The sequence below is a fragment of the Vipera berus genome (assembly GCF_964194415.1).
Source record: "Vipera berus genome assembly, chromosome: Z".
In the NCBI taxonomy this organism is placed as follows: domain Eukaryota; kingdom Metazoa; phylum Chordata; class Lepidosauria; order Squamata; family Viperidae; genus Vipera; species Vipera berus.
In genome coordinates, this window is record NC_138205.1 from 78,751,294 (window position 1) to 78,764,870 (window position 13,577).

General features: G+C 36.7%; 1 protein-coding gene across 1 annotated transcript in view; it reads left to right on the forward strand.

Moving 5' to 3' along the window:
- LARS2 (leucyl-tRNA synthetase 2, mitochondrial) overlaps window positions 1-13,577 on the forward strand; it is a 91,089-nt gene that overhangs the window by 45,736 nt on the left and 31,776 nt on the right. The window contains exons 8-13 of the mRNA XM_081344617.1: window positions 1,041-1,148; window positions 1,879-2,038; window positions 5,995-6,099; window positions 6,718-6,833; window positions 8,146-8,429; window positions 11,636-11,734. Coding sequence (XP_081200743.1) covers window positions 1,041-1,148; window positions 1,879-2,038; window positions 5,995-6,099; window positions 6,718-6,833; window positions 8,146-8,429; window positions 11,636-11,734 — 872 coding nt within the window. The remainder of the gene's footprint in view (window positions 1-1,040; window positions 1,149-1,878; window positions 2,039-5,994; window positions 6,100-6,717; window positions 6,834-8,145; window positions 8,430-11,635; window positions 11,735-13,577) is intronic.

Genomic DNA, 13,577 nt, shown 5'->3' on the forward strand with positions numbered 1-13,577 from the left:
AAGTGTGTCTGCCCTGGGAAGCACTGTAAGCCGTTGCGGCTGCGGGCAAGCAGATGGAGGGAACGGGTGGACAGCCACAAAATAAGACATTTCCCCCCCCCCCAAATAGAACCTAGTGGGTTTTTTGGTCAAAAAAAAAGATCTGGTCTTATTTTTGGGGAAACACAGGTATATACACAAAATATCGGATTGAATCTCTTAAAAGCACCCAATGTGCAATTAAGAAAGCTGATGTCTCAGGTGCCAATTTGGTTCTATTATTATTAATTGATATGTTGCTATTGAATTTCCTGAGATGTTTTAGACTGGTACAGTGTGCCATTTGGATTGTTTTGGATCACAATTCCTGCAGCTTTCTTACAACTACATATCTATAGCACAACTCAGCATTGTATTTTTTTTTGTATTAATATTTCTGTTCTGCACTTGTCTGACATGAGGATTTAGCATTTCCATCTTTAGCTTGACAATAGATAAAATTAAGACTCTCCAAGAGGGAAACATAAAGTAAATACTTCACATTATTCTAATGCTTATAATAATCCTACTATATGTAATTTTGAGCTTGATTTTCAAGGTCCCGGAAGCTGCTTATTACTAAAAAAGCTAAAATTCTCTGAATTTTATTACAAATGTATTGATAGTAGTCTTGAAAAGAAGATACGTTGACTTTAGGATCCTATTTATCATTAGGATGGGGATTCCTTGATCTTCTTGCTAACTATCCATTAATAAAGCAGAGAGATGACCATCATCTTCCTGATAAAGGGGGAATGTGCAGATAACTTTTTTCCAAGCTCTGGGAACTCTTTTACACTATTGAAATTAATGCTAAACCTAAGTAGTCTTTTATATACCATAGAAGCTATTAAAATTCAAGGAAAACACTATCTCTGTACTATCTTTAGAACCAATTGCAGATGCCAACTGGCTGTGTATTTTTCATTGCGTACTGTTTTAAATATGTAGAGGCCATACACAATTTGTTCTGTGCATGTTTAATGTCAAAGATTTAAAATGTCTTCTTCCTGTTTTTGCAGGCCCTGCTTGATGGCTTGTCAGATCTCCCCAAATGGTATGGAATAAAGGAAATGCAAGCTAATTGGCTTGGAGATTGCACTGGATGCTATTTTGAGTTTATGCTGAAAGTAAGTTGTTCCTTGGAAATCACTGAGACGTATATATTGCAAATGGTTGAAAGCTATTAGAAGTTATGTGTGAAATATGGGTAGAGTCCTTTGAAACTGGTTTGTATGAAGAGTAATTGAAATGCCCACTGGTGTACTTTCTGAGAGCAGAAAGTAAATGAATTCTGATGATGGAGAAGGCTACAGTTGCATTTAAGAGCAAAGGGGAACTTTCAATAGGTAGCCCATATTAGATATGGCTCGTAAAATATAAAAGTATGTATGGCCACCTTAATAAAAACCTATTAATAAGAAAATGCACACGTAAAAGCCTTTTTAGGCAAGGAAGAAATTATGTGAAAGCCCCAGAAAAAAGCTCTCAAGATAATGTGAGTAATTTCATTCATTGAAATGAATGAACAAGACACTCTTCTTTTCTCTGTTTAATTTCTAAGAGGTGAACACAAGCCAAGTTTCACAAAGTAATTAACTACAGTTCATTTATGATTTTAGCTAATGATTACAAACTATAATTGGCCAGCTTGATTAGGTACAGAAATTCGATCAAACCATCGTCAAAATAAACAAAGTAGAGTTTAGCACTATATCCAAATAAAACCAGGGTATGATATTTTCAGATGCAAAATATGGTCCTCAGAACACAACTGGTATGTCTTCAGTCTTTCAGATATACCTGCAAAGAAATGATGTTTTGAATAAACTGTGATAATCCTACCTTCTTGTTTGATAGATTAATAATAAATCAACAGGAGAAACAGTAGCAGCATATGCCTCAGCGCCTGAAGCTATATATGGTTCATCCCATTTGTATATCTTACCTAATCATCGATTGTTACACGGAAATAGCCATCTGAAAGAAATCTTCCAGAGGGAATTTATTCAAGGAAAAGGTGATTTTTTTTCTCTCTCCCTATTTACTGTCCATTTTAATATTGCATGATTTGATCAATCAGAATTGGTCAGTTCACACATACCATATTTCATCATGAGAAGGCACACCTGCAAAAAAATAGATACATATATAATCTGAATTATAATGGTTCTCTTTCAAAATTATCACAACACATATTCAAAGCAAATAGTACAATTCATAACATGAATTATGGTTATCAATCAAGATGATCACTATAACTACTGTATATAGCTAATTTTCCCCTGAAATGTTTGCTTTTGCTCCTATTAATTAGAATATAACATTTTATTGTATTAGTCAAGAGTAAAAGAGAGAAATGGTCCCTTTTAAAAGAACAAACTCTAGTAAGCAAAACAGCTAAAACATAAATACTCATATGTAAACAATATATGGATTTTTAAGGAAAAATCTTTTAAAAGTTTAAAGAACAAAAATCTCTTAGAATAATAATAAAAATTTAAAAAGATCTCTTTGCCTATTAATTTCCATTGTGATGTTATTCATAAAGCCTTGGAGAATAATAATTCGGGGGGGGGGGGGAATTAACTGAAGAGGAAAAAAGTGGGAAACAGCTTTGGCATTCTTTAAAATCTAATCAAGTTGAAAAATGTTGATCTCACTTCAAACAAATAACATTTGATCTTCAAAGATGGCTTTATGCATAGTTAATAGCAAAACATAACATTAAACCTTCCTCTTTTTTTAACTTTATGCGTACACAAATGTATGCATAAAAAGAAAGACAACCCAAACCAGTAAAAACAGAAAGATGGAAAAACCTACCTTATATTTTATACTCATCAACAGTCCCTGGTTTAGAAGTTAAGAAGTTGGAAAACCAACAGCCCAGGTTCGAAACCTGACCACCTTGCGAGGGGATAAGCTCCCGTCCTCACCTCATGTCCTGCCAACCCAACAGTTCAAAAGCAGCTGTTAGCCTGGGTTTGAGACCCGAGCACCACGCAACTGGGTAAGTTCCCATTACTTGCCCCAGCTCCTTCTAATCTAGCAGTTCGAAAGCATGCAAATACAAGTAGATAAATAGATACCACTTCAATGGAAAGGTAACAGCATTCCATGCACCTTGGCATATAGTCCATATGACCTCGGAAATGTCTTCAGACAGCCCTGGCTCAATGTCCTTGAAACAGAGATGAGCACCACTCCCTATAGTCATTGCTGATTATAAAGGGACTCCTTTACATTTTTTAATAATATGAACAGTACAAATTTTATTTCAAATGTTACAAAATCTTTTTCATAAAATACATATTACAGCATCCTTTGATAAACAGTTAAATCCCTAAGCTTTTGCATAAAATTCAACATTACATTAACATCTTTAATATTTAAGACAAATGTTTACAGTATATACCTTAATAAGGTGTCTCAAAAAAATACCAAAAGATCATATAACAATTTTCTTATATATTCAAGCACAGAAAATAGGTATCTATTCTTTCAGATTCATTTTTTGGGAACCTTATACACTACATTTTTGATGAATCAACCATAATCTCAGATTTATAGATACCATTTTAATATTTTTAAGAACACGAATCTATTCATGCTACTTTATCAGAGATTCCAATTCTTTATCTCAGAAATGTCCACTTTAAAAATATTGTTGAAGTTTTGATAGAGATATGTTAAAGGTTTTAATTCTCATGGATTCTTTCAAGTAAGAAATTAATTAAAGTTCCTTTGCAGTGGCCAGAGTGTGTAATACATATTAGTCTTTAGAACACTGTTGAGAATTAGGAAACCAAATTCAATCTGAAGTTTAAAAAGAAACATAATTTTACAATTGTTCAGTTATTACTAAGAACATTTATTTAGTTCTGGATCAGCTGCCAGCTTGATTGGGTTACCATAAGGATTTTTGTACAGTTTTTATAGCGTTTTTTAATTCAGAGGCTTCTTTGTGTGATTTGGTTAATTGGAATATTTTAGTCTGTATTTTAGGCTAGCAATGAGTCCAAAGTGTTGATTTCCGTAGGTTTAATCCCTTTAAACAAACGTAATTAGTTTTACACCCTTATCGTGAGTCTGTCAAAGGCTTTTAGAAAGTTTTCTTTAAAGGTTAAACAGGCTTAATTTAAGGCTAAAGCTTTTCGCAATTGCTGGAGCCTTTCAGTCTTGAATTGCAACATTGTGACACATGACACATTGCAGCTTAAAAGAAAAAAAACCAGAGTTTATGTATTTCTTTATTTTGTGAGCCTTTCTTGCTTTGCACTTGATTCCTGTGTCTAAGGGTACAGGGAAGGGATTACCGGGGTGGGTACATTCTTACTACACTGTGGAAAGAGCTCAAAAGGGAGAGAGTAAGAAAGTCCAACCAGCTAGCTTAGGGGTCTACAAACTTTAAGACCTGTGGACCAACTCCCAGAATTCCTCAACCAGCCATGATGGCTGAGGAATTCAGGGAGTTGAAGTCCACAAGTCTTAAAAGTGCTAAGTTTGAAGACCCCTGAGCTAGCTGGTAATGGTGCATATTAATAAACATGGATAAATTCATTATACATTTGTCAATGCAAAGGCAAAGTGATTCAGCAAAGGAATAGCCACCGAAGAAATTTTTCCCTTTTTTTCCTACAGTTTGTAATATTTTGTTAGATTATAGAATAAAATACAAAAGCAAATAGTAGGACACAGTGAGGAGGAAAAAGGCGGGAGAAGTGAGGGGGAGAAGGGAAAAAGAACAGACTTCCTCTGTTGCAGTAGAAGGAAGCATTAACATTGAACCTCAACTTTTTACTTTTCCATAATATTATTTCTATAACAACAAATGAATCTAATCAGTAAAACCCGAAGTCCCTCCCCCTTTTTCTTTTTTTTTTTTAGTCATCACGTTTTTGACACCTTGCTAAGCACTGGTGGTACTCAAATATTGTCATGTCCTAAAAGTGGTACATAGAGGGACGCGGTGGCTCAGTGGGTTAGGACGCTGAGCTTGTCAATCAGAAGGTCGGCAGTTTGGCGGGTCGAATCCCGAGTGCCACGTAGCAGAGTGAGCGCCTGTTACTCGTCCCAGCTTCTGCCAACCTAGCAGTTCGAAAGCACGTAAAAATGCAAGTAGAAAAATAGGGACCACTACGGTGGGAAGGTAACAGCGTTCCGTGCGCCTTTGGCGTCTAGTCATGCCGGCCACATGACCACGGAGATGTCCTCGGACAAGCGCTGGCTCTTCGGCTTTGAAACGGAGATGAGCACCGGCCCCTAGAGTCGGAAACGACTAGCACGCATGTGTGGGGGAACCTTTACCTTTTTAAAAGTGGTACAATATGTGAAAAGGTTTAAAAGCCCTGATCTAGGTCATAGTTGTCTCAAAGGTGCTTTTTCAAAAGGCAACTGGACTGATTTTTCCTAATGAATGACTGATGAAGCTTCTTGGATGAGAAATGAAACACATTTTATTCTTTCTCAAGGAAAAACCTTTGAGACAGTCTGTAAATTATTTGCCATGCTGTATGATGCGTTTTACATATATGGAATGGTTCTTAAATTTAGATAAATTTCTATTATTACTGTTAGTTTGCCATTGCTATCTGTTTTGCAAGTTTCCAAGAATTCCTTATCAGATATTGTCAGAAATGTTTCCTTTTTCCATTAGTGAGCATAATTTATTCTTGCTCCTGTAAACATATATCTCATTAAATTATTATATTTCTTAATATTTTTCTGAAATTATTCCTAATAAAAAAGTTGTTTCATTTTAACTTTAATATTTCTGCATTATGTGCTGGATGTATTTCTGGTATTTTTGTATTTTTTTACATGTCCACCACATGTGGTAAGAAGTTTCTTCTACTTCCTGACATCTGCAATACCTATATCTATTATTGTATGATTTATCTATCTTAGATATTATTGATGGAGTAATATACCATGTAAAATAATGCTTCAATACCTACAAACTACATTTTACAGACTCTCTTACCTCAGTGACTGCTATGAATTTACTCACCAATCAGGAAATTCCTGTAGTCATCTCAGCAAAATCAGAGTTTGAAGGCTGCCTTGATTTTAAAATAGGTTAGTAAAACAGACCATCACTGTTATTTTTATTTCAGTTTAATTTACATTAAAACTATCTATCTTTGACTACAAGAGCACCACTTGAAAAAGAAGTAAAGATCTACTTAACATAGTTATCCTTATAGTTAGTACATTTAGATTTTTAAGACATCCAGGAGATCATTAGTTTTAGTCCTGCCTTAGGCATGAAGGTCAGCTGGATAACTTTGGGCCAGTCACTCTTTGTAAGCACAATCCATTTCATGGAGTTGGGTTATTGTAGAAAAAATACAAAAGAAGGAGTATTAGGTATATTTGCCACTTGGAATGTACAGTATAGATAAAAACAAGACAAATAATTTCATATAATATATATTGATTTGATACTTGTATAGTTATGTTTATACGTAACTTTTATGCATACACAAAAATCTTAGTTTAGAGAAGGTGAAGGCACTTTGAATTTGAAGACTGCAGGCTTAAAGAAATAGAATGATTTCAGAAGAATAGAAGTAGTCACCAGAGCATATAATTACTATTGTTAGATAAACTCTTAATAGGAAAGCTACTTTTGTATACTCACACAAAAGTGGAAATCATGTTGAAAGTTTGTTTTAAATAAAACTTTCTTTCCAGGAATCCCTTGCATTAGTCCAGATGATGCTGAAGTTGCTAAAAAATTGGGCCTTCCTTTTGCTGAAGTAATTGAAACACTTCCAGATGGCTCAGAGAAACTGATAAACTCTGGAGAGGTTGGTATTTTAGTGTGAGTTTCTGCTTTATCTCCCCATTCTTCCATGCTGCCTGCAAATAATTTGAGCATAGTATTCCTCTCCATATTGTTGTTGTTGTTGTTAGCTGCGAAGTCGTGCCCGACTCATCGCGACCCTATGGTCCTCTACCATCTTCTGGAGTCCATTTAAGCTCACGCCTACTGCTTCAGTGACTCCATCCAGCCACCTCATTCTCTCTCGTCCCCTTCTTCTATTGCCCTCAATCTTTCCCAGCATTAGGCTCTTCTCCAGTGAGTCCTTCCTTCTCATTAGGTGGCCAAAGTATTTGAGTTTTAGCTTCAGGATCTGGCCTTCTAAAGAGCCGTCAGGGTTGATCTCCTCTAGGACTGACCGGTTTGATCGCCTTGTAGTCCAAGGGACTCGCAGGAGTCTTCTCCAGCACCATAGTTCAAAGGCCTCAATTCTTTGGTGCTCAGCCTTTTTTATGGTCCAGCTTTCACTGCCATACATTGCAACTGGGAAGACCATAGCCTTGACTATACGGACTTTTGTTGACAGGGTGATGTCTCTGCTTTTCAGTGTGCTGTCTAGATTTGCCATTGCTTTCCTCCCAAGGAGCAAGCGTCTTTTAATTTCTTGGCTACAGTCCCCATCTGCAGTGATCTTGGAGCCCAGGAAAATAAAATCTATCACTACCTCCATTTCTTCCCCATCTATTTGCCAGGAATTGAGAGGGCCGGATGCCATGATCTTGGTTTTCTTAATGTTAAGTTTCAACCCAAGTTTTGCACTCTCCTTCTTCACCCGCAACAAGAGGCTCTTTAGTTCTTCTTCACTTTCTGCCATTAGAGTGGTATCATCTGCATATCTTAGGTTGTTGATATTTCTTCCGGCAATCTTAATTCCAACTTTTGATTCCTCTAACCCTGCCTTTCTCATGATGTGCTCTGCATATAAGTTGAATAGGCAGGGCGACAGTATACAGCCTTGCCGGACTCCTTTCCCAATTTTGAACCAATCAGTGGTTCCGTGTCCAGTTCTCACTGTTGCTTCTTGGTCCACATATAGGTTTCTCAAGAGACAAATAAGATGGTCTGGTATGCCCATCTCTTTAAGGACTTGCCAGAGTTTGTTATGATCCACACAATCAAAGGCTTTAGTATAGTCAACTCCATATTGTACTGTACTGTAATATATCAGGCATTTTTTTAAAACTTGCAGAATACAATAATAAATGAAACTAATTTAAAGGCAATCTGTATAGTGTATGTTAAATTATTCAGATTAAATAGCTTCCAAATTATGCAATGTCTTTTTTTTTGTAAAACAGTTTACAGGTATGACTAGAGAAAAGGCATTAAATGCGATCATTCAGCAAACCAAAAATAAAAACATAGGAGGATTCCTAACAAGTAATAAACTAAAAGATTGGCTGATCTCACGTCAGCGTTACTGGGGCACCCCTATTCCAATCATTCATTGTCAGAATTGTGGCACCGTTCCTGTACCGTATGAGGACTTACCTGTGCAATTGCCCAGCATTATTTCCTTCAAGAAAAAAGAAGCCTCACCTTTACTTTCCATTTCACACTGGGTTAATTGTCCATGTCCAAGGTGAGTATGTTTTCTGTATATTTAATATTTTAATGTTTACATTCAGGTTGGTCCTTCATATTATGCACAACCTTTTAGATTTTATGTTGTTTCATTGTGCTGAATATTTAATGGTTTTTAAAAAATATTCTGCCCTGAATTAGAATTAAAAAATCTCATATTATTAAATAGTTCAGCTCAGTTAAAAATAAAATAATGTTTACACATTACATCTTTGAACCATAGTTTGTCTAGGAGGAAATTGTTAACTACTGTACTGTTTTTGCATTTTGGGAGGTTAAGCAGCTGCTAAAAAAACAGAAGAAATCTATTTTTAGAGTTTAAGTAAGATCCATTACTACCTTCTTTTTATTATTTTAACATTAGAAATTAAGGAACTGCATTCATTTGTTTGCAGCAAGATATTACAGACACAATTTTCTTTTACATTGTCTAAAAATATATATATTTGCTTTATTTACTCTTCAAACATAGAAACTTAAAAGCTATTGCCTTGTGTTCCAAAAGACTGTCTGCATTAGAAAATTTTAATGCATGAATTGCTTTATATTTTTGCAATCAGTCTGAGACCTACTGCTGCTCTGTATAAGGGGCATTTAAATTAGAAAGGGATTTTATGCAGGCCACATTTAAAATTCTTGTTTGTTTGGTCTATAAGAATATACCGTAATTCAGATTCAGAACATTACATATTCATTGAGGAAATTAAATCTGTACTCTTTAAGGCAGGGGTGTCAAACTGCCTGCCCAGAGGCCGGATGCGTTATCAGGAAACCGCACCGACTCCATTGCCAACAATGGGGGAAAAACTCCGATACGTTGCGCAACGTCACGCGACATCACGAGTTTGACATGTCTGCTTTAAGGGCATGAGGTTGGTGAGTGGAAAAACAGTCCTTGGGAGACTGTTTCTTCATCATGTGCATTATGGAACACTGCTCTCAGCAAAGGTGAATTTGTTATTATTAGGCTGCCTTGCCAGAGCTGTAAGTGATCTGAAACCATTCATACTTCAGAACACAGAAGCAGTAAACCTGTCACTTTCTCTTGATAGTTCAAAGAGGTTCTGAATAGATTCCTTCTGGTAATACCTCTGTATTGTAACTCCTCACAGCTCATTCTTTACTTTTGCTATTGCAAGGAGCATTCAAGTTAAAAAGTGAAGTTCAGACACTGGCAATCTTGAGAAATTCTTATTTCTTTAGAGTCATTAGCAGTCTTCCTCTAAAAACAGCTAATTTAAAAATGTTACTGGGAAATTTAGACCATAGTAATTCTCTGTTACAGAAGAGGATTAATCAGTGCTTAACTTGAAAAACACCCTTGCCTCTTATCTAAAATCATACATACCCTGGAGATGCTCCAACATTCCAGCTGATCAGCGCTTCTTCTGGGCTCAGAAGCACCAGGATCAGCACCAAGCTCCAGCTGGAGCCTGGCGCTGATCCTGGAGCTTCCACTGAGCCCTGACAGCCCTGCAGCTCCAGCCATCTCTCGCTCAGGCTTGTGTAGTGCTGCCACTGGTTCAGCTCATTCCCCTCTCCCCCTACCACTTCTCTAGGATGGTCACGTACCACCTGCTAGGTGCCAATGTACCACAGGTGGTACCCGTACCACTGGTTGAAAAGCTCTGGTACAGTTAATCCAGTCAGTAAGAAGAGTAAAAACATAAAACATTTTTTTTTCTTTTAATAGTGATATGCTGTTTTTTTTTTAACCTGCATCGTATTGATCTAGCCATAAGTGCTAAGATTTAGGTGTTGGCATTCTCCTTCTTCCTATTAACAGAATTTTCCCCACAGAGTATGCTGTGATTCAGTATTCAGTGAAGTTCAGCATTAGGGAATTATGTGTTCAGCCCTTGTGAAATCTGGAATATGAAGGTGTGCATGTGGGAAAAAGAAAGAGAATTATTTGTTCAAGACCAGGAATAAGCTTCCTGATGCATCTAATTGTGGCTGCAATAACATAATTTTCTTGCTGCTGGCCATGCTAATTGGAAATCATGCAATAATTCAGTGTTGCCTATCCTTTGCAAAAAAAAAAAAAGGATGGCTCCATATTAATTTAGTAGTACTTAGTTCCCGTTAAAAACCCAATGGCAGCTGATGCTTCTTTAATACTAAGATAATTGTGACAAGATGATTAATGGAGACATTGTTTAAGATTATCAAGACAAAATTAATTGATTATTAATGCTTTACATGGCAGTGGTCTCAACAGACAGAGAGAGCAAGCGGTAGAATAAATCCTAAGCCCAGTACAAAGGATTTTTTAAAATGGGAAGTCTATCCTGTCTGGACTATTATAATGTGCTCTGCCTTGGGCTGCTCTTGAAGAGTATCCAAAAGTTTTAGTTGAGTTAGAATTCATCAGCCTGAACACTTTTGCTTAAACTTAGACTTGTGCATGTGTCACCTCTTTTGCGGGAGCTGCATTTGCTGCCAATCTGCTTCCAGGTGCTGGTTACCATCTTTAAAACTTTACATGACTTGGAGCCAGGCTATTTGAAAGACCCTCTTTCACCCTTTATATCCACCCAGCCCATCAGGACGGGAAGGCAGAGTATGTTGCAGATCACATTTGTTAGGGTTGCACATTTGGTGGGTCCACAAGAAAGGACCTGCTTGGCGGGGATGCCTTCTCTGTGGAATATCATTCCCCCAGAAGTACGAACAGCTTCCACCCTTGTTGCTTTTCCAAAAAGCCCTGAAGACATGGTTTTATCAATGGGCCTAAGGACCACAAACAGGAGATGCAGCTGATTAAGTAGTTGATCTTATTATGATACTGCTGCCATGTGGGTGCAAGAATGTGGGATCTTAATGATTTTTATGTTACAGATTTTTGTTGTTGTAAGTGTCCAAAATCACCTGTGGAGTGGTTGGGCAGCTATATAAATTTGTTTAATAAATAAAATAAAATAAAAGGTAATATGGGAATCCATTCTTTTCTTAATCACAATAGGAATATTATTGAATATTTTTGAGTTTCTGATTTCCTCAGTAAGGACCTAAGGATTTTACATCTCATTAGACTGCCATTTGCTTATATTAGCACAATAGATAGTGAAGAGAGAACAGTAGTCCACAGTTTGGATCATATGTATTTTCTCCCGTCTTAAAAAACAGGACCCCCCTTCCCCCCCTCCTATTCCCTTTTATCTTAATAGATCCTTAGAAATATCAATTATAATTTATTATCAGATGTAAGAAGCCTGCAAGGAGAGAAACTGACACAATGGATACGTTTGTTGATTCAGCTTGGTATTATTTAAGGTACACTGATCCTCATAATTCTGAAAGGTAAGTACTTTGGATGTTTTTCATTTTACACTTATATATGGTTCTATAGGCTGGTTAGTCTTTTTATAGCCTAGGAGGAAGGTTCTTCTCTAGCTAAAATTTCTATTACTTGTCTTCAACTTATGCTAACCATAGTTAAAAAAAAGATTTCTCTAAGAGAATCTCTTGCGAGTTATTATTGGCTTCACTGCAGATACAGAATATAAAAAGATTAGCCTTTGATTGCTTTAAATGTCATAAGGTACTCTCTTACCTGTTGTGGACCTCTCCCCTCTTGGAAAGATATGTATTGTCAAAACTTTCCAGATTTTCGACAGCTACTTTAGGATAAAAAGTGTTTTGGATACAACTTATTTAAATTCAGAAGAGATAATATTACAAATATATTTAACTTATTTGCAATAAAAATAGAGTTGAATGAGATTTGCAAGCAAGTTATCATCTGCCAAGTTTCACAGAGAGATAGACAGACAGAAAGACAGATATGCTGGAGAAGATATTCAAGGTAATGGATTTCAAAAACATGTTATCTGCGTTTTTGAGAACAGTTCTGATAGAAGCGTTCTTTAGTAAATCTTAAGTGGAGTGATAAAAGTTATCAAAGCAAATGAAAAACAGTTTAAAGCCTTTTTTTGGATTGGTATCATTTAAAGATTACAGCATACAATGTGTAATGAACAAGAGGCACAGGCAGAAGGATCAGGAACCAAGCCAGCCTCCCATACCACGTTCTGCTACATCTCAAAGAATCCATCAGTGGTTAATGAAGAAAGAGAATCATAGAACAATCCTCTAACTTGTTATTTCAGGAGATATCCCTTGAAACACCATTAGTGAAGAACCCTAGTAAAACTTTAGTAAAATTATTAGAAACTAGAGCTATTCATCCTAAAACTAGAGCCTCTTCTTTTTCCATATTCTATTTTCCTTATACAGCAAGATTAAAGAGATACACATTGCAATGTGTAGCTGTGTTGCCTGAATGTGTTGTATCAAATTTCAGATGGCTAAAGATGCTTTAAAAAGGTAAAGGTTCCCCCGCACATGTGTGCTAGTCGTTTCCAACTCTAGGGGCCGGTGCTCATCTCCGTTTCAAAGCTGAAGAGCCAGCGCTTGTCCGAGGACATCTCCGTGGTCATGTGGCCGGCATGACTAGATGCTAAAGGCGCACGGAACGCTGTTACCTTCCCACCGTAGTGGTCCCTATTTTTCTACTTGCATTTTTACGTGCTTTCAAACTGCTAGGTTGGCAGAAGCTGGGACGAGTAACAGGCGCTCACTCTGTTACGCGGCACTTGGGATTTGACCCGCCAAACTGCCGACCATCTGATCGACAAGCTCAGCGTCCTAACCCACTGAGCCACCATGTCCCTAAAGATGCTTTAGGAGAGCTCAAATTTTTACCTCTTTTGTAACAGCAATATTGATTTGAATATCTCCCAAATCTATCCTTATCTCCCCAGTTTCCTCTGATATAATTTGGATTCAGTACTTGCTCTTAATCCATAAGACATCATTTATTTCTACAGTGGAGACTTCTTTTTCTGTCACTGAAATGATTTTACGTTAATATTTTGTTAATCCTGATTTATTTTGTGTGTGTGTGTCTGTGTAATTCTGGAAAAAAAATTGCCTTACAATAAATTAGTACTTTTAAAGTCATATTCCTATGTATTAAATGACTACTTCTATCAATATTCTTATCCTGAAAGAGCTGCTTGATCATCTGCCAAAAGCACAGACCTGGATAACTCCTACACAGCTGTTTGACATCTTTTACCATTGTTCAAGGCCACATATACAATGTGACTTAAAAAGGAAGTACTATCTTTTGAGTTGTGGC